This window comes from Bidens hawaiensis, unplaced genomic scaffold (genome assembly GCF_021521415.1).
Source record: "Bidens hawaiensis isolate Kalapana, Puna unplaced genomic scaffold, B.hawaiensis_p1.1 tig00013119_1, whole genome shotgun sequence".
In the NCBI taxonomy this organism is placed as follows: Eukaryota; Viridiplantae; Streptophyta; class Magnoliopsida; order Asterales; family Asteraceae; genus Bidens; species Bidens hawaiensis.
Genome location: NW_027492108.1, coordinates 628,578 through 655,718, shown reverse-complemented (window position 1 = coordinate 655,718; position 27,141 = coordinate 628,578). Strand labels below are relative to the sequence as shown.

General features: G+C 41.4%; 1 protein-coding gene across 1 annotated transcript; it reads left to right on the top strand.

Moving 5' to 3' along the window:
• The first annotated feature begins 2,313 nt into the window (after nucleotides 1-2,313).
• Nucleotides 2,314-6,006, top strand: LOC143543406 (uncharacterized). Its single transcript, XM_077035739.1, has 3 exons — nucleotides 2,314-4,190; nucleotides 4,321-5,469; nucleotides 5,557-6,006. The coding sequence occupies exons 1-3, from the start codon at nucleotides 2,408-2,410 to the stop codon at nucleotides 5,922-5,924; spliced, it is 3,300 nt and encodes a 1,099-aa protein (XP_076891854.1). The 5' UTR covers nucleotides 2,314-2,407; the 3' UTR covers nucleotides 5,925-6,006.
• The last annotated feature ends 21,135 nt before the right edge of the window (nucleotides 6,007-27,141 follow it).

Sequence of the window (27,141 nt, the reverse complement as noted above, 5' to 3'; positions counted from 1 at the left end):
GTTTTTTAGTTTCCATTTGTGCGTTTGACTTTCATATATGCCTTTTGGGCTCTATTTTTGCCTTTTAGCTTCCTTTGGTTTTCTATTTGTGCATTTTGGCTTTCATTTATGCCTTTTAGGCTCTATTTGTGTCTTTAAGCTTCTATTTATGCCTTTTGACTTTCATTTGTGCATTTTTGACTTCATTTGTGCCTTTTAGGGTCTTTTGTTCTTTAAGCTTCCATTTATGAATTCTAACTTCCATTTGTGTCTTTTGAGTTATATTTGTGCCTTTTAGCTTCTATATCTTCATTTGGTTTTCATTTGTTTGTTTTGTCTTTCATTTGTGCATTTTAGCTTATAATTGTGTCTTTTGGGTTCTATTTGTGTTTTTAACTTCTATAAGTGTTTTGATTTTCATTTGTGTCTTTTGGGCTCCATTTGTGTGTTTTGACTTACATGTGTGCCTTTTGGGCTCTATTTGTGCCTTTTAGCTTCCATTTCATTGTTTGGTTTTTATGCGTTTTGGCACCCATTTGTGTCTTTTAGGATATGTTTGTGCCTTTTAGCTTAAACCTTTTGACATCTATTTGTGCCTTTTAAGCTCTATGTGTGCTCTTTAGCTTCCGTTTCTTCGTTTGGTTTCCATTTGTGTGTTTCGTCTTCCATTTGTGCCGTTTAGGCTCTGTTTGTGCCTTTTAGCTTTTATTTGTGTCTTTTGACATCATTTGTGCCTTTTAGCTTCAATTTCTTCGTTTGGTTTCCATTCTTGTATTTTTGCTTTTATTTGTGCATTTTGGGCTCTATTTGTGCCTTTTAGCTTCCATTCGTGCGCTTTGAAATTGTTTTAAGGTTCTTCACATTTAGTTTATACTTAAGTTTTTATGTAAGGTTAAGAAATGAAAAGTAAATAAATAATGATAATAATAATAATAACATTAAAAACAATATTGACATTGATAAGAAGTAGATCAAATAATTGAAAGACTCTTATTTGGGACTATTGAAAAACAGATAAAACATGACTTCAAATTTTAAAACTTCAAAAGAAAATAACTTGGACTAGGATCGGAGTTACGAGACGCATGACCAACTAATAAAAAGGTCTCGACGGGTTAATCCCTGCTACCTATTCTTTGATTTAAAGCTCTAATTTCAGCAATAAATAGTTTCCCAATTTTATCAATTTTTGATGCTTTGTCGTTTAACTTGAAACATGTAAATTATTAATTAACATAATTTACTCGTCTATTTATGGTTTTAACTTTAAAATTTTCTTGTCAATTTATAATTCTTAAAAAATTGACAAACTAGAGAAATTTAGAAGATCTCTAATTCTCTATAAAGGGTCAATTCTTGTAATGATCTATTCATTCCATTTCTTTTAATCAAAGTTACATAAAAATAATACTCTTATTATACTATCCCTTGTGCTTCCACTCTACCTCAAATATATTTCTAATGCTCAATAACACACAATTATATGATAGCTAGCAAAGTGATCTTATAGTATCTTAACACTTAACGTAAACAAATGTAAATACATAAGTTTAGTCTATAAGAAAAGAGAGTTTCCAACTTTTTTCTGCCAACCTTTCTCTAGCACTCACAGAGGAGCTTTTGCCTTTGCCTTTTAGAGTGAGAGATGTGATTCATTCATTCATTGCATGCTTGGTCGGCCATTGCAGCTTCATTTCCACACTTCTTAACCCACACCACCACTATTTTTTATCTCCAATCTTTATATCATATATATATATATATATATTTAAACAAATAAAATAATAATAATCATAAATAAATAACCTCTCAGAAATCATAATTCCAGTTGCCAACAGACGTGGCTGTGTGTAGTTTTGCTTCCTTGTTAATCTTTCAGTGCCCCCATATAAATTTATTAATACTAATATTTAATAATAATAATAATAATCTCTTTCTCACCCTAATCAAAAAAGCCTTTTGATTCATTGCATTTGATTTCATTTCTTTTTGGCTTCAAAAGGGTGCTTCTTTTACCAAGATCATACATAAAGCTAGCTTCCTTCATGGATCTTTCTCTTTCTTCTCAAATGGGCTTTTACCTGCTTCTAACATCCCTCAGTTCTTGGATAAAGGAATTACTTAAAGGTGTGTGTGTAGATCTTTCATACCATCTTCTTGTTTCAATCTTTTTATAGGTTTCTTGAATTTAAATATTATTATTCACTATGGAAAATGACAAAGTTAACAACTTTTTCTTGTCTTTATGAATCTTTAAACTTTATTGATTTCTTTGTTTGATCAAAAAGGACAAAACTTTATTTAATTTTCTTGTTTGGATTCTTATTACCCTTTTAAATATATACTCTGCAGATTGATTAATCTTGATTCTTGAAGACAATCATGTTGATTATGATAGTTTGACCAAGATTGAAGAATATTATTCACAATGTCAAATGTTTCTTGGTTAACACTGGTGTGGACCATTACAAGTTTATTGATTTACAATTGCAAGGGATTAAATTCAGATGGCAAGTTTCTTTTGGAGTTAAAGAAAAACATTACTGATGGATCAGGTTACTTAAAAAACTGGAGTCCATATGATGACACACCTTGTGGATGGACTGGTGTGAGTTGTACATATGATTATTACAACCCTGCTGTCTGGTCTCTTAATCTTTACTCCATGAATCTTTCCGGAACCTTAAACCGAAACATAGGCGGTTTGGTTTCATTAACTTACCTTAATCTTTCATCCAATAGTTTTACTGGTCACATCCCAAAAGAAATAGGAAATTGCTCAAATTTAGAAAATCTTTTGTTAAACAGTAATCAGTTCGATGGAACCATACCGGATGAGATCAGTAAGCTGACTCGTTTAACTCGGTTAAACATTTGCAACAACAAGATATCCGGGTCAATCCCGGAAACGTTTGGTCAGCTTTCTTCGTTGGTTGAGTTTGTCGCGTACACGAATAATCTCAAAGGCCCGCTCCCTCATTCGATTGGGAAGTTAAAGAATTTGACTACGTTTCGGGCCGGGCAAAATGGTATGACTGGAAGCATACCTGCAGAGATTGGCGGGTGCGAAAATTTAGTGTATTTCGGTGTGGCGCAGAATAGTTTTGATGGGGAGATACCGAAGGAGTTCGGGTTGTTAACGAAGTTAACTGATTTGATTCTTTGGAGTAATCAGTTATCCGGGGTGATCCCGAAAGAGATTTCGAATTGTACTTGTCTTGAAACACTTGCTTTGTATCAAAACAATCTCGTTGGCGAAATCCCGAAAGAGTTAGGGAAACTTAAGTATTTAAAGAAGTTGTACTTGTACCGAAACGGGTTAAACGGGACGATCCCGAGAGAGATCGGGAATCTTTCGTTAGCAACCGAGATTGATTTTTCTGAGAATTATTTAACAGGTGAGATCCCGACAGAGATCAGTCGAATAAGCGGGCTTACATTGCTATACCTCTTTGAAAACCAGCTTCATGGGGTGATACCGAGTGAACTCGGTACCTTGAAGAATTTATCAAAGCTTGATCTTTCGATAAACTCACTAACGGGCCCGATTCCATCAGGGTTTCAGTATCTGCCTAACATGTATCAGTTGCAGCTGTTTAGCAATTCGTTAAATGGCACCATTCCAAAATTGCTCGGGTTGTATAGTCGGCTTTGGGTGGTGGACTTTTCGGATAATGATTTAACTGGGAAGATCCCTGCGTATGCGTGTTGGGGTGGGAATCTGATGCTGTTGAATCTCGAATCAAATGATCTATACGGGAACATCCCGAATGGGATTGTGAAATGCAAATCGCTCGTGCAGCTTCGGTTAAATGGGAACATGATAACCGGTAGCTTCCCCTCATTAATCTGCAAGTTAGTGAATCTGTCTGCGATTGAGTTGGGTGGAAACAGGTTTAGCGGTCCAGTTCCGCTCGAGATAGGGAACTGTCAAAAGTTACAGCGACTTGATCTTTCGGGTAATCACTTCTCATCCGAGTTACCTAATGAAATCAAGAAGCTTACACATTTGGTCACATTTAACATTTCTTCAAATTTGATCACGGGAAGAATACCTTCGGGGATTCTGCGTTGCAAAATGCTGCAACGACTTGATTTAAGCGGGAACCAGTTTTCGTACGATATACCTCGTGAGCTTGGCGCACTTTCTCAGCTCGAACTTTTGTTGATCTCGGATAATAAGCTCTCGGGCAGCATCCCCACGGCCATAGGTAACCTCTCTTTTTATTACTGTGTACATTACAGTTCACAGTAAAAAAAGTGTGTATGAAAAAAAAGCCTTTTATTTTTTTGTATACCAACTTTAAGTGAATTTTTACCTAATGACTGTTTTTACCATAGGTAACCTCTCGCGGTTGACGAAGTTGCAGATGGGCGGTAATTTTCTCTCGGGCGAGATCCCACCCGAGCTCGGTTTACTAACGAGCTTACAAATCGCTCTAAATCTCAGCCACAACAACCTCTCAGGCGCCATACCGCCCCAACTCGGGAACCTCATATTACTCGAAGAGCTTCTTCTAAACAACAATAACTTAACCGGCGAAATCCCGACAACTTTTGGTAACCTCTCAAGCTTAATGACATGTAACTTCTCATACAATAACCTCAAAGGCCCAATACCTTCAGTACCATTATTCCAAAACATGGCTCTCTCCAGCTTCACCGGTAACAACGGCCTTTGTGGCGGCCCGTTACCTAGCTGTGACGGTTCTTCGAATTCTAACCGGACACCACCCTCTTCAGACACCTCGAATTCTTCCAGAGGCAAACTCGTAACCATAATCGCGACTGTCATTGGCGGCATTTCGCTTATTCTTATCGCAGTCATCCTATACTTTATGAAAACATCTGCAGGACGAAACCACACGTCTCCAGAGGACGATACAGACGGATCATCACCGAACTCGTCGGATATTTACTTCCCACCAAAAGACGGATTCAAATTCCAGGAGTTAGTTGAAGCAACCAGAAACTTTCATGATAGTTATGTCATCGGGCGAGGCGCAGCTGGGACAGTTTACAAAGCGGTAATGCAGTCGGGACAGACGATTGCGGTCAAGAAGTTCGCTTCCAATCGTGAATCAAGCACTATCGAAAACAGCTTCCAAGCGGAAATACTGACTCTAGGAAAGATCAGACATCGAAATATTGTGAAGCTTTACGGTTATTGTTATTATCAGGATTCGAATTTGCTGTTGTATGAGTACATGGCAAGAGGTAGTTTGGGTGAACTGCTTCATAACGGTTCGTCTTGCAGCTTGAACTGGCCGACTAGGTTCACCATCGCGCTAGGGGCAGCTCAAGGCCTTGCGTATTTGCATCATGACTGTAAGCCTAGCATTATTCATCGAGATATCAAGTCGAATAATATCTTGCTTGACGAGCACGATGAAGCTCATGTTGGTGATTTCGGTTTGGCTAAAGTCATTGACATGCCTCAGTCGAAATCCATGTCAGCAGTTGCGGGTTCTTACGGTTACATTGCTCCTGGTAAGTCACCTTATTCATTTTATGAATTATGACATTGTAATATGGATAAAATATTAATGACTTATGTTCATGTGTTAATGGTTACAGAATACGCGTATACAATGAAGGTGACTGAAAAGTGTGACACGTATAGTTACGGGGTGGTTCTGTTAGAACTAGTAACGGGACGGGCCCCAGTGCAGCCGCTGGATCAAGGTGGGGATCTTGTTACTTGGGTGAGAAGTTATATCCGGAAGCATTCGTTAGATCATGGGATACTTGACGCTCGGTTGGATATCGAGGACGATGAGCGTGTGGTGAACCATATGCTCTCGGTTCTTAAAGTTGCTATAATGTGCACGAATATGTCACCCTATGATCGGCCGTCAATGAGAGATGTTGTGTCGATGTTGATTGAGTCAAACGAACGAGCTGGTAATATTGTTGCTACGGTATATGACGAGCCTTCTCAATGAGCGAGTGTATGTATGTATGTATTAGTTTACATATATTAATTAACCACTATAATTATGATTCTAATTTTCTTGGTATTGGTTTTGAAACTGAAGAAACACTAAGCGACCCGGGGCAGATTATAGATAATCTGGGGGTTAAGTAATGTTTCCCACGAGGATGAGGTCTTGCGGAGAAGGTTGTTCTTCAGGGGACCTGCAAAACAGACACCGTAAGCTCGTCACTGAGAAGGGGGGGGGGAGGGTTCCTCCTTGTGACCACCCTCCGGCGTGAGAATCAGACTAGATTGCTCTGAATATAAGTGTATATTAAGAGATTGCTAGATAAGATTGAGATATCAGATGATGTCCTTACCATTCCAAGGTGTTGGAGTATTTATAGCCGAAGGTAGGTTTCATAGAAGGTACAGCCGGCTGAATAGTATTCATGTTCCACCAACAGTGGACTACGCACAGGCCATGCTGGTTGGTGGATAGGCTACGGCCAACAGTAAAGGTCGGCTGTATACTGTTCCTTTACTGCCGGCTACGCACTGTTCCACCAACTGTAGGCTGTGCACGTCCCATCGTAAGGGTTGGTGAGTAGGCAGCGGCTAATAGTGACAAACAGTACTAGAGGGTGCTCCTCCTCGTATTGTTGTCGGTGAGCTGTCACCCTGTGATTGGTTCATGGGCTGCTCTGGTCAAATTGTCTGTTCCGCCCATACCTTAGTAGGTATAGTACGAAAGACCTTCCAGAAGCATACGGACTGGCTCATTTAGGCGGGAGTATTCCCGCCTTGCTCATTCCTTCATGTGACTACTGAAGTAGCTAATGCCTTGTGCGTGTAGCCTTGATGTTAGTGCGGGTAGCCTTCCCTGATGGCTTGTATCCGCAGCTGCGGGAACAGGCTGGGTACTTCACCATTGGGAGGCTTTCCCTGCGGGTACAGCTGGCGTACTGCGCGTAAGGTTCTTTGAGCATGGTGGGTCCTGCTGGAGCAGTTGGTCATTGGGCAGACGTCCCTGTTCAAGGTGAGTCTTGCGGGTCCAACTGGGCTCTGCTGGGACCTACCTCTTCAAGTCCCCCCAGTCCAATGTTCTTCTCATGAATTATTAATAAGTGAGGTGAACTTTTGGACTTAGCAAGGGGTTTTGAAAAGGGTTTAGTTTCTAGGTTTTCCGTGGTGATTCTTCCCGCAGTTTTCCTGATGTCACGCAGAAATTCCCGACTTTTCTGCTTGATCTTTGGGTGTGAAGCGGGTAGGTTTGTAACCTCCTCGCACGTCAGGAGCGTTGAGTCCCACTTGTGTGGATTCTCCATGGGGTCTTGGTAGTTTTCAGCATAGTGATCAATTATGCTAAAACCACCAATTCCATCTTGGAGTTTCAAACAATATAGTTCTCGACGTTCCCGTCATGCGGGGATGTTATTCCCGTTTCCGCAAGCATGGCCCAGAAGATCTTTCTTGGTTTGAATTCCCTGCAGAGTGCTAAGTATGTGAAGGGTTTTGCCTTGACACTGTACCCGCACTTGTCTTACGGTTACTTTACTTCCAAGGTATTCCTGGCGTCAATTCCCTGCGGGTGCTAAGTATGTGAAGGGTTTTGCCTTGACACTGTACCCGCACCCGTCTTATGGTTACTTGGTTGCCAAGGTAAGGGGTATTTTCCCGCTTACTTTTGAATCATTTTGAATTTTGAATTTTGAAATTCGAAGAGTTGGTGGAAGGATAAGAACAGTCCAAACCTCTGAAACGTCGTGCGACAGTTTCTTCTGACTGTGTCAGGACGTGCAGGAAGTTATGGTGACGTGACAGTACATGGTCATTCCAGACGCTTTTTCAGGCGCGTGGGCCTGATTTTTCGGGCGCGTGGCCGCGAAATTTTTTGTATGCGTCCTATCAACAGCTGTTGCCAGCTTTCTTTTTGCCACGTGTCATAGTTTCATTGCACATTCGATTTCTCTCTCTTCCGCATTAAATGCATCGCATTAATTGCGATTAGTATATAAAGGGGGAGAGGGTTCTTTGTAATCCACACTTTCACTCTTCTCTTCATCTTCTAAGCGATTTCCGGCGAATACTCACCTTTTCAGGCAAGCATTCTCCCGAAATCGTTTTCTTCTTTCTTTTGCAAGATGTCGTCTCGTGATGTTGAATCTACAGCTGATGACAAGAGTACTGCTGGCGAGTGCCAGTGTGCTCTGCCTGGCGATCTGTACCAGTACGTCGTCAGGAAGTTCATGCTCGAGTCTCTCGAGCCTGAGTTTCCTGAACCCCATCAGACCGTGTACGATGCCCCCAGAGGCAAGATCGGGGTATATGCTGCATTCTTTGTTTATGGGAATCTTAGGTTCCCATTGACAAAGTTTGTTTACCGTGTCCTTGAGAGGCACGGTGTTCATTTGACCAAGTTGCACCCCATGGCGATCGCCAAGATTCGCCACTTCGAGTGGGTGTGCCGGATTCTGGGCATTGAGCCCTATGTTGACTGCCTGATGACCTTCTACACCTGGAGGTGCATCCAGGGGTGGTATACGTTGATAACCCGGATAAAGGGTTTGAAGATTTGCGCAACCGAGCGCAGTCTTCGCGCGTGGAAGCGGGAGTTCTTCTTCATATCCGCTCGCGCCATCCCCCTTGCCATGAAGTTTAAGAACGGGCAAGCTCTTCCCTGCCTTCACGCCTCCAACTACGAGGAGGCGGAATGGTATTCGAGGATTTCCCGGGTCCAATCTCCGGTTTACCGGTTTGCGGAGTCCGGGATGGTGATGTTGGGGATGAGCCGGGTGTGGAAGGCGGCGGATGCGCAAAAAATCCCAATCGTCCTTGAATACGGTTCGAACTCTGTTCCTTACGGTATGCTTTGTTTCCTTTTTTTTGATTTTGAATTTCTTCTAACTTCTTTCCTGTTTATTTCAGAGGGGAACGACTTGCAGTCGCTCCTGAACCCGCGGGAGGCTGACGGTCCCGCTCGGATGGGTACTCGCGCTCTAGACGAGAACGAGTTGCCCATCCTAGAACAAACTGCGGATCGGTTCGTGGAGGTCTACCCGCTAGGCCACGAGATCCTGAGCGCCAGGCGGCCAGGTAAGGCGCTATTCAACCCTCGACCCCTCAATGTTGAAACGTTTGCTGGAATTCCTCTAATCGTATGTTCTGATGAGGAATCCGCAGATGGTCCTCCGTTGGTGCGGAAGAAGAAGGCTGCCGGCGGGAAGGGAAAGGAGAAGGTGGCCTCCACTGCCGATCCGGCGCCTCGGTCTGATTCGGAGACCGAGAGCGAAGAGGTGGCGGGGAATCCCGGTGGTGATAAGACCACCGCTCCGGAGGCTGCGACTGTCACCTCCGGAGAGCCCAAGAAGACGACGGTAACCGGCGCAAAGAGGCCGGCTCCATCGGGTTCGTCCCCGCCTCTCCGTACCTTTAGGCTCAAGAAAACCCGTAAGTACAAACTTCTTGTTTTTTAACTTCATAGCTTAATATCATTTAACACTTATCTTCTTTACGCAGGCGTGGATGTTGACGCATTCCAGGGTGGAGCGCAGAGGAGTACCTCTCCGCCAATGACGGTAGGCTTGGTCAGCCTACCTGAGGCGTCGACCCAGGCGCCTGCGCCTGCTTCCGCTGGTTCAGTTGCTCACTCCTTTGAGCCGACTGTTCCAGCTGAGATGACGTCACCGCCGGCTGTGAGTGCGATTTTTACAGCATCTTTCACCGAGCCGGCGGTTACTATTGCTGCGGATTCCGCGGCGGCGACCGCGGCGGCTGCTACCATGCCCCCGTCATCGGCAACGACGGCCGATCCATCAGGTACGCATGGGGCTTCACGCCAATCTCTGCCACCTTCCCATCTGCCTGACCTTTTGGATGGATTTCCCTTGGGTTCAGGTGATGGGTTCGGCGGCTATCGGCCTGTTATTGACCCTACAGGTGCGTAGGGTTCTTTTGGCCCTTTCCATATATTTTTTTTTATCATCTTTTCCTAACTGCTTTATGTTTTTTGCAGTGTCGGATTCCAATGAAGTGTATGTTCCACGATGGAACATTCGCCGAGGAACAACCCTTCGCACCCCTGTGGAGTGCGTAGTATGGGCTCGTCACGCCGCTCCCAGTGGTGCGTTGGGGGAAGCCATGGCTAGCTACCAGGAAGGTAGGCTAACCAATGAGCTTCGGGTTCTCCTGGCCCGGATGCAGCCGCGCGTCGAGCTGCTTTGTCGTGAAAACGACAAGTTAAAAGCAGCTCGCCTTAAAGAAGTAGCTCAGGCGCGGGCTGTCCGGGAGGAGAACCAAAGGCTTTCCGCAGTGGCTGCGGAAAAGGAGAAGGCCTTCAAGGCCCTCGAGGTTGAAGTTCAGGCTCGACTCGAGGCCCGTTCCAAGGCTGCCCAAGCTGTTAATGAACAGCTTCGGCTGGCTAAGGAAACTGCGAGGAACGCAACCGAGAGGGCCACCAAGGCTGAAGCCGTTGCTGAGCCTCTACGCGTGGAGAATGAAGAGCTTAAAGCCAAATTAGAGGCTCTTCAGTAGGCTCATGATGCCTTGGCGATGGAAGACGCCAAAAAGCTCCAGGAGATCTTGGACCAGAGGGGGGTGCTTGACCATACTGAGCGGAAGTTAAAGGGCGTCGAAGAGGCTGCTGCAAAGGAAGTGTTGCTTGCCAACCTCAACAAGAGTGAAGCCGAACGCGCCCGTAACGAAACTCAAGCTGCCCTCCAAGAAGCTCTGGTTGCCAAGGAATGGCTTCTTCGAGAAGCGTTGTCTCAGGTAAGCTTTCATGTCTTTACGCTTTTGTTTGTAAATAGAAAGGGTTCTGATACTTGTATATTTTCTTGTAGGTTGTGCATCGGGTCTTCTCAGAGACGTCTTATGACGATGCTATGAGCGCAGCCCTCAACGCTTCTCATGAGGATGGGGAAAAGGCCGGCTTCCTGCTTGGTCTAGGGTTCGTTGAGAAAGGCATCCCGCCTTCCAACTTCCCTTTGTATGATGTGGATACTGAAGCTATTTACGACCAAGCAGTGAACCAGTATGCCGCCTTCCCGCATCCGGTGGTGGAGAAGGTGAACGAAGTCGCCGCTGCTGATGATGGGCTAGCTATTCTTAAAGCCTTCCTTGAACCACCACGCTCTACTGATGGAGCGGGTCCAAGTGGAAGTGGTCCTGAAGCTTGATTCTGAAGATCCCTTTCCACCATTAGCGTAGATATTTGCTTTTGTATAGCTATCTTTGTAATATTTGAATTTGATGAAATAAAGATTGTGTTAGTTCTTTGCCTTGTTTATTTTACGCATGTTTTGATCTAACTTAGCAATTTCTTTAGTACTTAGATAAGTTAACTTTTTAACGTGGTAAATTATAAGTTTGTTTCGCTTCCTCTTTCATGATTGTGCGGGTATGACCGTCACTTACACTTAGTAGGATGGCTTAACTTTACTTATATGTGACCTGCGTGGAAGTTTTCCTCATCTTTAACTTTGAAATTTTCTAAGTGTTCAGAATAAGTTGACCTTTGAACGTGGTAGATGATAGGTTGAAGTTTTGCTTCCTTGTTCGTGATTGTGCGGGTAAGACCGTCACTTGCACTTACAAGGATGGCTAAACTTTACTTACATCTGACCTGCGTGTAGGTTTTCCTTAAAACTTGAGATTTTTAGCGTTGTGTTTATGCGGATTTTTCCGCCTTCCACACGTAACGACTTACTTCTTCCCCCATTTATGCGGTGAATACCGGCACATCAGTGTGGGAAGTTCATAAGTATAAAGGTAAGGCTATCAACACATTGTGAAAGGAGAATCATTTCCATTAGAAGTGGCTCTAGGCCTTTTCTTTACAAGTTTGGAATTGATCTACATATAACATTTGCGTAATTGAGCTCCATTCCATGTTCTTGGGATGGGAGTGCCATCGAGCCTTTCGAGCCGGTATGCGCCATTTCCCAGGACTTCTTTGATAATGTATGGCCCTTCCCAGACCGGGGCCAGCTTTCCCGGGTGTTCTTGGTTCGAAGCCTCGTTGTTACGCAGTATGTAGTCTCCTATATTGAAGTTGCAGAGTTTTACCCGCGTGTTGTAGTACTTTTGCATTTGTCGCTTGTAGTTCTCTTCACGCACTGCGGCTAAGTCTCTGCGTTCCTCGGTTAGCATAAGGTCCAACCGTCTTTCCGCATCATTGTCTTCTGGCTGAATCAAGACCCTTAGTGAGGGTAAACCAATTTCGACCGGGACCATGGCTTCAGTGCCATAAGTGAGACTGAACGGGGTTTCTCCCGTACTGGCCTTCTTCAGCGTTCTGTTTGCCCAAAGGACGTGCGGAAGCTCGTCCACCCAGCCGGATCTGTGTTCCAAGAGTCTTTTCTTGATGCCTTCGACGATGCTCTTATTTGCTCTTTCCACCTCACCGTTACCTTGTGGGTGTGCCACTGAGGTAAAGGTGTGGGTGATTTGAAGTTCTTTGAGCCACTGTTGTAGCTTCTTGTCAGCAAAGTTGGTGCCGTTATCGCTCACCAAATTCTGTGGAAGTCCAAAACGACAAATAATAAATTCCCAAATAAATTTTTTGATATGTTTCGCGGTTGTTTGGGCTAAGGGTTTTGCTTCTATCCACTTGGTGAAGTAGTCGATGGCTACCACTAGGAATTGAACATTTCCTGCTGCTGTAGGAAATGGGCCTGTCACATCGATGGCCCACTTCTGAAATGGCCATGAAGAAGTGACTGGAACAAGTTCATTCTTCGGGCGGTGCGTGTTGGGTGCGTAAAGCTGGCAAGACCTGCATTTTTTGATGTATGCCAGTGCATCCGTATGCATCCCCGGCCAAAAGTATCCCGCGTTGTTTAGCTTAGCTACAACAGCGCGGGGACCTGCGTGTACTCCACAGATGCCTTCGTGTACCTCCCTTAGGAGGTAGTCAGCATCTTGGTTGTCCACGCATCTTAAGAGTGGGCCAAGAAAGTTACGTCTGTAAAGGATGTCATCGATGAGTTGATAATTTAGTGCTTTACAGCGTAGTTTTCTTGCCTGTGTTTTTGATTCTGGTAGTGTACCTGCCGCAAGGTATTTTATTATTGGTGTCATCCACGTTTCCGTGCCGGTTTGGATGACACAAATTTCCTTGTGCGGGACCGAGGGTGCCTCGAGGAGTTCAATGCGGATATCCTTTCCTAAGTGGGTGAAGGCTAATGATGCAAGCTTGCTTAACGCATCCGCAGATTTGTTTTCACTTCGCTTGACGTGTATGACTTTGCAGTCGTTGAAATCGCGCATAAGGGATTTTGCTTGTGCGAGGTAAAGGGCCATTGTGTCGTTCACGGCCGTGTACGTCCCGTTGATTTGATTGGCTACCAACATGGAATCCACGTGGGCTTCCAAGTTTTTCACCCCCATCTTACGCGCAATTCTCAGCCCAGCCAAGAATGCCTCATACTCGGCTTCGTTATTCGTACTTGGAAAATCCAGTCGAATAGCGTAAGTGTATTCTTGGCCTGCTGGGTTGGTTAGTTTCAGCCCTGCGCCTGAACCCTCGCTACTGGCTGCTCCATCAGTGTAGAGTCGCCAGACGTCATTGATGTCTTGTGCTGGAGAGGGTTGAGCCTCTTCCTGGCACTCTTTTTCCCGCGATGCGGGCACTTCTGCAATAAAGTCGGCCAGAACCTGGCCTTTTATGGCTGGTCTTGGCTTATACTTTATCGCGTATTCCCCCAACTCAATTGCCCATTTGGCTAGGCGTCCCGATAATTCGGGTTTGCCTAGAACGTTTGCAAGTTTGAAGTTGGAGAGAATGGTGATTGGGTGACCCTGGAAATATCGTCTTAACCTGCGTGAAGCATGTATAAGTGCTAAGACTAATTTTTCGAGGGTAGAGTACTGGGTTTCTACGTCTGTTAGGATACGGCTGACATAATAGATTGGCATCTGGATGCCTTTTCGCTCTACTAGCAGGACTGCCCCGGTTGCTCTATCTGTTGCGGAAAGGTATAGGATTAACTCCTCTCCCGCCTTTGGTGCTGTGAGCGTTGGGAGTTCGATCAAGCGTGACCGAATCTCCTGAAAAGCTGCTTCCGCTTCTGGTGTCCAGCGGAAGTGCGTTTTCTTTAAACAGTTTCTCAACGTTGACACGAAGGGAAACGACTTATCTGCGTGGTTTGCCAAAAAGCGATTAAGTGCCACTAGTCGTCCATTCAGTGTCTGAGCCTGTTTGATGGTAGTAGGTGATTCCATTTTGATAATGGCTTCGACCTTTTCAGGGTTCGCTCTGAAGCCATCTTTAGTGACGATGACCCCCAATAACTTCCCTTCTTCCATTCCAAATGCACATTTGCTCTGGTTGAGCTTCATGTTTATCTTCCTGAGCGTGTTGAAAGTCTCTTCGATGTCTTTCAACATCGCTTCTGGGTCAAGGCTTTTGATGACCAAGTCATCCATGTAGACTTCCAAGTTCCTCCCAATTTGGGCATGAAACTCGTTGTCCATCAGGCGTTGGTATGTGGACCCGGCATTCTTAAGTCCGAATGGCATCATTTGGTAACAAAATGTGCCATCGGGCGTCCGAAAAGCGGTTTTGTCCTGATCATCAACGGCCATGTGTATTTGATGGTACCCCTTATACGCGTCCAGGAAGCATTTAAGGCGGAATGGTGCCAACGAATCCACCTTAAGATCAATTTCGGGTAACGGATAACAATCTTTGGGGCATGCTTTGTTCAAGTCTTTGAAATCTATGCACATGCGCCATTGTTTGTTATTCTTCGGTACCATAACGGGATTTGCAACCCAAGTTTGATATCTACTAACGCGCACGATGCCTGCGTCAAGGAGTTCCTTGACTTGGGTTCTACACGCGTTAGTTTGTTCTGGCCCCATTACTCTGCGCTTTTGTACGATCGGCGTAACAGCCGGATCGCATTTGAGCTTATGCTCTGCCTTACTTCGAGGTACACCAGTCATGTCAGCTGGTGTCCACGCGAAGATGTCAGCGTTTTTTTGTAATAAGCGCTTGAGTAAGGTGCGTGTGGGATCAACAATTGTCGGGCCAATGGTGACGGCCTGGTCAGGGTACTTGCCGTTGAAGGCCCATCTTTCTGGTTCGGTGATGGTTGGTTTAGCCATCTTTGGTTTGGGTTTAGATGAAACAGATGCGATGCATACCTGGGGAATGCCGGTGATCATCGCTACACCCTCAGCTGTTGGCCATCCCATCATGCCGTGGACTGAGGATACCACGGCGTTGAATCTTGCCATCCCGTCTCTCCCGAAGAGAATGTCGTATGTGTGGTGTGGCTTCCTCATCACGACAAAGTCCACATCTTCTGTGCGGGAGTGTTTCCCATCAGTAAGAGTGACGGGGAAAGATAGGATACCCAGGGGGGTGTTTGTGCTGCCATCAAACCCTTCCATCGAGGCGCAAATCGTTTCCAGGCGTTCTTTGTCTTCGTCATCTAGCTTGTCGAAGAACTGCCTGTACATCACCGTTGACGAGGCGCCGTTGTCAGCAAGAGTGCGAGAAGTGATGTGGTGCCCCAGCTGGCTTTTGATAACGATAGGGCCTTCTTTGCTGGGTCCTCCTGGCACTCGCGGGAAGCGCACCTCAGCTTCCTTCCACGCACATGGTTCTGTCGTTCGCCTTTTTCTTCCTCTGATCTTACCATGAACCATGTTGATGCTGATGTCAACGGGCTTTCGTCCGTTGCCTCGGTACCGGTTGTCGTTCCTTCCTCCCTTCTTGATTGATGCCACCAGGTGTGCCAGTCTTCCATCCTTGACGAATGCTTCAACAATATCCTTCAAGGATGTACACTCTTCCGTACTATGACCTTTTGTCCCGTGGAAGTCACAGGATTTACTCTGATCCGCATTAGGTCGCTGCCGGATCATTGGAGCTTTCGGCCATGGTAGCTTTTCAGTGGCAAATATCTCCGTGACGCTTTTGGTGAGTGGCGTCCACCGGTGCTTTTGGCTTGAAGGGTGTGTGTGATTTCTTCCGCCAACAAGAGGATGAGAGCTGGATGAGGTGTCAAAGTTTACCCTTGACTGCCAGATACCTAGCTTCCTCTTTTTGTTCTGCCGGGCGATCCGAACATTGTTCTCTCTTGTCCTCTGCGTGTAGAGGTGTGTACTCTGGGGAAGATCCCTTCCCAGTTGCTTTTCCGTCTCGGCAAAGCGCTTTGCCGCCGTCATGATGGCATCCCATGTTGATGGCATGCCATCCTTACCCGTCAATGTGCGGATAAGCTCTAGGTATTCGGCGCCTTGGATGAAAGCGGCGCGAACAAGATCTTCACTTATGTTGCCGAGACTTAGCTTTTTGGAGTTGAAGCGGGTGATGAAGTCTAGTAAAGATTCATCCTCCTCTCTAACGCAGTTGAGGATCGTCCACTGTTCTTCAGTGTATTTCCTCTGTTGGCTGAAGTGCTGGCTGAACTTATTTTGAAAGTCCGCCCAATCATAAATGTGGTGGACCGGCAAACGATCGAACCATGCCCTGGCCGCTCCAACCAGAGTCATCTGGAACATATAACACCACGTGGGTTCCGTCCAGTTACTGACGGTTGCCCCCGCAATGAATCTGTTCAAGTGGTCGTCTGGGTCGGATAGACCATCATAAGTGCCAATGTTGGACATTTGTTTGGCACTTCTCGGGGCGATTGCTTCCGCAATGTCCGTTGCGAACTTTGACTTTCCTGCATTTGTAGCAGTTGGTCTAAAGGTTTTGGAGAAGTCACGCGGGTTTCTCTCCGCATTTGTTGGTTTAAAAGCTTCCCCAAAATTCCTTTTCGGTTGGAAGTCCGTTTCCTTACGCTTCCCTTTCGCCTTATGGCGAGGGTTTGCGTCGGTATCGGATTCTTCCCTCTCGCCGTCTGAGTGCTCGCACTCGCTGTTCATATTGAGATGTTGGCGAGTACTGCCGAATTCGTCAGCCTGTTGAACTGAACGCAAGCGTTCATCCAATTCAGCTTGGAACTCTCTCTGACGTGCTTCGGCCCACGCCTTCACTTGATCTAGTGTTTGGCGAGGGACTCTCGTTCGTTTTTCCAACTGGGCATCAGTGAACCCCAGTGGAATATTTACTGCACTTGCCCCGGCTTGGGTAGCCGGGGTAGTGTTCGTAAGATTTGTATAACCGCCGGTGTTCCCCGTTACTGGGGTTGTGGTCACCTGGGTTTCTTGGTCACTTACTGGTCTTGGGACCGGAGTAACGTTAACCATTTCTTCAGAAACTTTGAAAAAACTAAGAATTAGTTCTAGCTTTTATGCACGGATGGCGCCAATGAAGAAACACTAAGCGACCCGGGGCAGATTATAGATAATCTGGGGGTTAAGTAATGTTTCCCACGAGGATGAGGTCTTGCAGAGAAGGTTGTTCTTTAGGGGACCTGCAAAACAGACACCGTAAGCTCGTCACTGAGAAGGGGGGGGGTTCCTCCTTGTGACCACCCTCCGGCGTGAGAATCAGACTAGATTGCTCTGAATATAAGTGTATATTAAGAGATTGCTAGATAAGATTGAGATATCAGATGATGTCCTTACCATTCCAAGGTGTTGAAGTATTTATAGCCGAAGGTAGGTTTCCTAGAAGGTACAGCCGGCTGAATAGTATTCCTGTTCCACCAACAGTGGACTACGCACAGGCCATGCTGGTTGGTGGATAGGCTACGGCCAACAGTAAAGGTCGGCTGTATACTGTTCCTTTACTGCCGGCTACGCACTGTTCCACCAACTGTAGGCTGTGCACGTCCCATCGTAAGGGTTGGTGAGTAGGCAGCGGCTAATAGTGACAAACAGTACTAGAGGGTGCTCCTCCTCGTATTGTTGTCGGTGAGCTGTCACCCTGTGATTGGTTCATGGGCTGCTCTGGTCAAATTGTCTGTTCCGCCCATACCTTAGTAGGTATAGTACGAAAGACCTTCCAGAAGCATACGGACTGGCTCATTTAGGCGGGAGTATTCCCGCCTTGCTCATTCCTTCATGTGACTACTGAAGTAGCTAATGCCTTGTGCGTGTAGCCTTGATGTTAGTGCGGGTAGCCTTCCCTGATGGCTTGTATCCGCAGCTGCGGGAACAGGCTGGGTACTTCATTGGGAGGCTTTCCCTGCGGGTACAGCTGGCGTACTGCGCGTAAGGTTCTTTGAGCATGGTGGGTCCTGCTGGAGCAGTTGGTCATTGCGCAGACGTCCCTGTTCAAGGTGAGTCTTGCGGGTCCAACTGGGCTCTGCTGGGACTTACCTTTTCAGAAACAATATTTGATGAGAATGTACATACATTTCTTCCTCTAGTTTGTGTTACTCATTGTCTATATTATTTAATACTCAATTTTACTGTCATTGTGAGCCTGAATTTGTTGCGGTTTTGTCACCTTCGCTAAAACATGTCGTGTCGTGTCGTGTCGTGTCGTTTGGTGTTATTATACTTGAATTATACCAGACTCAAAAGTCAAAGCAGTTGTATAGATTGAAACACAAAAGTCAAAGAAGTCAAGTCAATATTCTTGAACAAGTACTCTGTGTGTAGTTGGTGCACCTGCTGGAAAGAGATTACTAAACAAACAATGAAGCAGTCAAGCTGATAATGGCTTTCTGCTGCTCAAAAGGGCATACTATATTTAAGAAATAATGCAATGTTTTTAGTGAAAATTGAATGCTTGATAATTAAATATATACATGTTTGGCTTGCTAATTTGACAAATCTCATGATACATTCACTAATCACTAGTACAAAAATCCCTGCTATTCTATAAAAAAAATTAATTAACTAAGATCTAAATTAAAAAACTAAAAATAAAAAAAGTTTGACTGTTTTTCGGATTCAAAATTGATTCATATAAAAGAGGATACAAATATCAAAATATACATGTAAAATGAGACTTACACAATCGAAAGTGACTACATTATAAAATATCAAGTAAACAAACCGAGTCAAACCAAAATAACTCCGAACCGGCCCGAAAAATCCAAAACACTAAAATTACTATCAAATTATTGCAATTAGAACCAACTTTCAACACTATCAAAGTATTTTTTTTCTTAAATACTCAGATTTATTAATTTCTTGTAACAAATGTATTGAATTGAGGAATATTTATAATTTCCACCATTAAAAGAAAATCAATAAATGATTACTTTTTGGTTTTTATTAACAACAATTTTTAGATTTTTTTTGGATAGAATACCACAAATTGCATCAAGTAGGATTTGAACCTACAACCTTTTAATTATTGGTTAAAGTATACAATTACAAAAGTAGAACAAACTAGCAATGCTATTAAATTATGCAATTAATAATAATAATAATAACAATTTTTATTTTTATTAATATGATATACATAATAAAGCACTAAATTATAAGATAAATGACACTTTGTAATAACATTACTTGTAATAATAATGATAATAATAACATTAATTGTCTCTACGCTGTTTTTTTATAATAATAACATTAATTGTAATAATAATAATATTTTTTTTTAAATGACCAACTAAGTAATACGTTTTAATTTCGAAATCTGAACACCACGATTTTTTTCTTTATTAACAAGAATAAAAGGACGCTTTTAGTATTATATAAAGAAAATAAATAAATAACTCCACTTTCCTTTATTTCTATTCTTTCTTCTTTATTTTCATAAAGTAAGCTTTCCTTCATCTTTATCTTTTATGTTAAAAAAAAAATTGTTGAGAGAACAAAGCAATCAAATGACCCGCGAGAGGGGTAAACGGGATAGGACGTTGCCCTTCTCCGCACCCACACCCCATGGTCTAAGTGAACAAACCATAAGAAAAAAATAGTGTTTTTTTTCCTTTTTTAAATGGTATGCAACTAAATAGAGCTATAACAAAATCATTTTTTCTTTGATAAAATGGTTGGGAACCACATACTATTGTATCCATAAATAATCCTTAACCCAATTAGACTCGTCGTTACTAAAATAGACCCCGTCTTCCTTAACCAGCCACAAACCTTTCTTACGGGTTCCACACCTGGCTATGTCTCTGTGTGGCTGAAAAGCTTCAAATGTCTTCCTGGTTGTCTCCCATTTCATGGTGCAAGAGTAAGTCGGGGCTGGGGCCCAGGTCCAAAAAGTTAGCCTAGTGTACCAAGTGTAGGCGTCACCTTCTTGAAGGGCACGGCCGCCTATATCTCCATCTTGTGTGGTGCACCAGATGACTAGAGGGACAGAAGAATTGTTGGTGAAACCGTTAACAACACGAATTTCATATTCATAACCTTCTATGGAGAAATCATGTTTGGTCTGGAGGTACCGTATGGACACAAAAACTACGTCAAATGCGAAAAAGATAATGAAATATATTTGACATTTGTTCATGATGTATGGTGTTGGGATTTTGATGGAATGTGAGTACTATTTGTAGGAGTTAGACTTAATTGGCATTAATTATGAAATTTCATTTGATACAATATATGGCATGCAATTAATGGTCTAATTCCCCAATGCCACATACACTAAAACTGCCCGAAAATGTTCATGGAAGGCGATTTGGGTGCTCCTGTGAGGCAAACAACGGCATTGGACACCGTACCAGATAAACTCTATTTACCCACGTGAAGAGACGTTTTTCACTCTACTGTGGATCAATATAATGTGCCCTTAGCCCTTTAGTGAACAAAATCATAAATTTATTACGTTTTATTGGTCAAGATTGTGAGTTTTTTTTTTCTTTTTTTAAATTTATTTTTAATTCTCCTTAATTGAGACTAGAACCCACAACTATTTTGTTGTAAGACCACTATTTTCTAAACGTGTGTGGTTTTATATATATTTAAAAATACTAGGTAAATGATTTTCAATAAATACACAGATTATTTTAATATTACCCACTGTTTAATTATCACTTTTATTTCATACTAAAGATCCACCAACTAGAAAAAATTATTAAGTTTAGATTAAGGCATAACCAAAATATTTTAAATAGTTATGGTCGAAAACTAGCGTCATTGTGGTCATCCATAAGAGTAACATATCCGCATCTTACATCATTCATTAAAGAGTAGTGTTCATATTGGATTGAAAGCAAACGAACAAGTTTTCTTATTTTTTTTTAAATCCAACCATAAAAGATTATATTAAAAGATAACGGTTAAAAAAAACTAACTACATATTGCGTCGCAAGCCTTTTTCTGTTAAAACTATATAAATATAAATAAACAAGTGATTACATAACCAGTGTAATATTTATTTAATGTTAATAGATAGTCAAACGAGTCACAAACTCACAATAGAACATCGGGTTGTGCGAGATGATTAAATGTATAAAAATGGTATGTTTTATGGGTCGGTGCTATGTCTATTGAAATTTGTTGAACTTGGAGTCTTGGACCATAAGTCTCGGGCCGGATTATTAAGTTGAAATGGGCTTTTATCAGGGTCGTGGGCTAAACACACATAGAGAACAACTTGGGTTAGGTCCATGTTATATTTTGGGAATATGGGTGAAATGGTCAATGTCACGTGTGATTAATTGATAAGACGTTTTGTTTTGTGCATGGGATTAGATACCCCAGTAGTAAAATTATCATGTCCGGTTTTTCTCGGGGATGAATCTATAAGAATTCATCTATTTCAATAACAAAAAAATTTGACTTGAATGATCATGTATTAAGAGCCAAACTGATTAAAGGTATGTGTCATAATTATTACAGGGAGCCCGCATGGCCCAACGATCTTTTATATATTTTTCCAGTAGTAATTCTAGGTACTATTACATGTAATGTAGGATTAACGGTTTCAGAACCATCAATGATTGATGAACCGACAGATCCTTTGAAGCATTTATATGCACAAAAATTTTCAAGGTTAGACCATCTATTATATATTTTTCAAGTAGTTATTTCATTTTATTTTGTTAGATCACCTCTCACTTCAGGCAATCACAACTTGTGTTTTCTCATCTACCTCTTAAATATAACTAGTAAAATTACCCGCACGATGCGGCGGGTCTCGAAAACGACTTCTTTTGAAGATTAAGATAACATACGGATATAAATTGCAATCCTATTATCTAATTGTTGGTATGAAAGTAAGAAATAATACATGCAACTTATTTATATGAAATAACATGTCCGAGAAAACACATATAAAGGTGATGTATGCATCTCTTTGGCATTTATACAAAACATTAGTTTTCTAAGATTCAGGTTCAACCTTCATTCTATTTTCCTTTACCTGCTTAGAAGTAAGAAAAAAAAAATAGTTAGGTCCTTACAACTTGCTAAGTTTACAAAACAAACTGATATCTTCTTATCTATCCCTAATAAGCACAAACTCATTATTGATATGAAAAAGAGCATATTATCACATAAGCATAACTAATATTCTTCAAACGGATTTGATAGCTGCAACAGGTAGAAGTTTACTTCGACCAAACTGTTTGTTGTGAAGATTTTACCAACATTGTTTAAAAGTTGGTTCTTATTAGATTTTTCTTTTCTTTTTAAAGGAACCTGTTTATTTAATAAATAAAAAATCAAAATCCAGGTTACAATACTTTTTGCAAAAAGACATCTCATTGATTGAATGGTCAACAATTTGAAACAGGGCATCAATACTTCATATGCATATTCTCAACTTCTGTCATATAATATGGCAATCAATAGTTGTTAAAAGTTGATAGTGTATGTCAAGGGCGGCGTGCTTGTAAGTTCTCGAATAATCCGCTGGCAGTAAACACAATAGACGTGTTGTAGAAAGGACTTCTAATACCCCAAATCGGAGAAACCAAAATACATAGCATCGATGAGGAGCAAAGCAAAAAACTAACATGGATAATTGGATATTATATGAGGTTCATAAACATAATTTTTATCCTGCCTCGTGAACTTGATTATTACTGTTTATAATATTACAGAAAGAAACATCCATATATTATTAAATAGAGTGTGCAGATCTATTAACAACTTAATAATACGACTTAGTGTCTGGGCGGAAAGTAAATAGTTGAATCCGGTCGATAATAATCGTAGGAAAACCTTCAGTAAGCAAAACTGGACCAAAAGGCCTGAACATTACTTTAACACATTACCTTAACCCTCGTCATAACATGAAATACCATCCTCCTCCTCGAATCATAAGACATTCAACCAGGATTAAGGAGAAAAGGAACTGTCACATTGAAATTAGTAAAGTTTTAAACAGCTGCCTGACAGTAATAGGATGATGCCATGAACAGTGCAAATTGTGAGTAAACTACCATCTGCCTTTTAATATATATATATATATAATATAATAATATAAAACAATATTGTTTAGATATTTAACATCACTTTTTTTTATTAACATTATATTTATTTAACTAGTGCGTTACATGATATTAGAATCTCGTTCTTGTACATATATAGTCTTTTTTTTTTAATATAAATCATATTCCATTTATAAATGGCAAAAGAAAAAATAATAATATATTAATTGATAATATGATTAGAAGCATAAAATCTTCAAAATTCATAGAGAAGTACAACAAACCACAACAAGTGAGTACTACTCACCAAACTAACCTCTAGACCACCAAAAACAGAAGAAAAAAAAAAGATGACATCATACAAACTAGGAATCAAAGTACAAAACAAGACATGCAATACGAGGTAATACCTACTACAACCGAAATAACCATAAACCGTTTATAATAAATCAAGGAACTATGATACCACCACCGATACCGCCACCTTTAACCGCCCCAATCCCACCACCTAGACCACCAAGACCACCGGCACCACCAACTCCACCCACACCACCTAGACCACTTGCACCTCCAAGTCCACCTAGCCCACCAAGACCACTAGCACCACCAATTCCACCTAGCCCACCAAGACCACTTGCTCCACCAAGTCCACCAACACCACCAAGAGTTGGAAGCACACCGGTGTATCCACCTACACCCGCAAAACCACCAACACCACCATATGCAATGAAGTTCTTCTTATCTTCAACACCGACTCCTCCATGTGGTGCCGCGGCAGCCATTTCCACCTTGGTGGGAGTTTTGTCACTTATGGTGACACTAGGGACGTCTCGTGCATTGGTTTGTACTAAAAGTACGAGTGCACAAACATATACAACCGCTGCAAAAGAAAACTTCACCATCTCTTTCTAATTCTCTCACACAATATACAAGGAGTTTGGGAATGTATGTTTTGAGTTGATGGTGGTGGTGGTGGGTATTTATGGAGAGATTGAAGGGTGGTGGACAGTTGTATATGGTGAAAGAAGAGGTGCATGGAATTAATGTGGTTGTGAGATGGAATTGAATTGAGTTGCATGGTTTCAGAGTTAGGTGAAGGCAAGTGTATGAAAATAAGAGAAGAGTTAAGGTGGTGTGAGTTGTAAGTCAACTCTTGTTCTTTATGAAAGCAACGTGTCGGACGTAGATGGTATCTTGTTCCAACTCAAACCAGCGGCCAAAGGGTACGTGTTAATTGATATATGTATTTTTTTTAATGGCAAATTATTTTATAAAAGAAATTAATCGTCTAAGAAGGAACTAGGTAGACTGTGAAAACATTATTTTGTTTTAGTTTTAAATGTAACGTAGTAACACGCGAGTGTGTAATAGGTATCTAGTATAGCTTCTTGCTAGTCTGATCTGGCTATTGATTTTCTAATAATATTTGTCGTTCAGAAAAAAAAGGAAGGAACTAGAGCAGGAAAAAAAACACGTGTAAACGCACTTTACATTAGAGGAGCTTTAAGAAGCTCGCAATTGCAATCAAATTAATTCACATGATAAATACCATTCCAAATGTGTAATTCTGTAAAAACTTGTCCACTTTAATCTCATTGATGAGTTTGGTGATGGAGATCGGTTCTGAAAGACAAGCAACTGTAGAACACCAAAAATAGCTTTTATGTTTAAATTGGTGTGTTATTGAGTTGAAAAGTTTTGTTTATATATGTTAACAAATAACAAGTTCAGTACTTTTGAAAATAAGAATTTGTTTGCACTAATTTAAAACAAAAATTCCAACCTCAAATAATTTGATATTTTTTTCACTGGAAATAAATAAAATAATAATTCCAGTCACGAAATACAAGTTTAATGTACAAGTCACGCGTTCTAACTTCACAGATTAATTAAAACATCCAAAAGGTCCACGTCTCAATCTCTCACCATAAAAATTAAAAAAAAGAAAATAGGAAAAAACGTATCATACAAAATATACCTAAGTAATCTCTTTAGTGAAAGCCGGTGATACTCGCCGGTTAATAAGGTTTTGGTAACACATTTAGAAGGTTCGGTTGGATCACCAACTAATGGTTTCAACGACTGATTACCAATTAACTTCTCTGATGTTGTAAGCGAGACCTTTTTCCCCATTAGATTATTGACGGGCTTGTTTTTCCGAACATATTCGTTTTTTAGTAGTGGTAACAAAAGCATCTATAGGATATATATTGATAATAATGCTTATACTGTTTTACCTATTTTGAAAACGATTTCATGGTTTTTATTGTGATAAATACAGTCCCAAAAATTTGTTTTAACATATATATGACAGCTTACATAGACGGGAAAGTCCCAAAAATTTGTTTTAACATATATATATTTATAATTATGACAGCTTACATCTACTTGATTTTCACAATTAGTACGTTAATTTAATTTGTATTTGATCCAAACTCTACATATACAAACCTTAAAGTTATTAATCACAAAAACAACAATTGGCAGTCACCTTAAGTGTTTTTGTTTTTATAAATTTATTGTAAACTTTCAACTTAAATACATCCTACAAAGATGTGGATTAGACTTGAAGAAAGGCATATATATAACATTATGACAAGCTTTTCAAAAAAGAAAAAAAAAACACATCATGACAATATTGCTTAATCAGTGTATAACATCTCTCACAAACATTACTACAATGAATATCAACTTATCGTTTGATAATTCCACCGCAACATCAACACTCCTTGTATGTTCATACAATCCAATAAGTCCTTATTATTTGATTGAACATCTAGTCAAGTTACTATGAATTTTACAGCTAAAATCTGAAAATAAGCTGAATTTTTACCATTTGGTCATTCGACCTGCTACCAATTTACACCCGATTTTTAGCATTTGTTCCCGTGTTTCCTCCTCGAAATTGGTATCCTCTTCAGTATGTTCCTCCATGACGTTATCAATAACACCAGCCATATCGTTTCTTGGCAGAACGTCATCTACAACTACAACTGGGGGAACTGTTCTTTCACTGTGATAGACCCATTTCGTGTACGATCGGCAGAAACCAAATGAATACATATGATATTTCATTGTGTTAAACGATACTAACTCAGTATTATAACACTTTGCACACGCACATCTAACGTTGCCTTTGCTATCGACTAGTCCTCTGCACATTTCGATAAAAGAGTTAAGTCCTTGCTTGTACTCAGGTGAGCTACGGTCCATTTCGGTAATCCAGCTTCTATGGACAAGAGGCATGATGTAGAATCTGATTTTCTTACACCCTGTCCTGCTACAAAAACCCAGGTATATAAAACGAACCGAATCTGAGACTTGGCCCGTGGTCTAAACAGTCTGCATCATGGCATGTATTTGTAAATCGAATCAACCAATCAATAAACCAATTGTTTTACCTCTTTAAACCAATTAAATTTATATCAAGAAATGAAAGCGATTGACTTCAATTTAGTGACAAAGAACTCCTACAGCTTGCGCATTTGCTTTATTAATAAAAAACACAACATAACTAATAAACTGATTTGGTTACTAATACAAATTTACAAATAAATTATCCTAATAAAAAATCAAACATAAAGTAAGCTTATTAATACAACGGAAAAAATTTGACTGTTAATACTTAATACAAATCAACATTTACACAAAGAGTAGCCCGTTTGGATTTGCTCTTTAACCTGCATACTAATACTTTCGTTTCGTGTTCGTTTCTTAATAAATTTGACTTAGATGATGAGGATGACCGCACTGATAATGTAATGGATATTCCCTAATTGAGGTTGGTAATTGTTGATCAGGTTTTATTATCTGATATATAGTTCATCTGTAATTTTGTTTGTTCTTTCTTGAAACAAAAACTTGATGTAATTTCATATATGAAACACGAAAAAATAAATTCTAAAAATAAAGATTAATATGTAACTACGTCTTTCTAACTCGCGATAAGGGCCGCCTCTGCACAAACGGAGCCACGAGCCGAACCAACCATTGCTCGGGTTCAGCTCGTTTAGACTAATATTAATTTATATATACATAACGGACTAAGGCCCG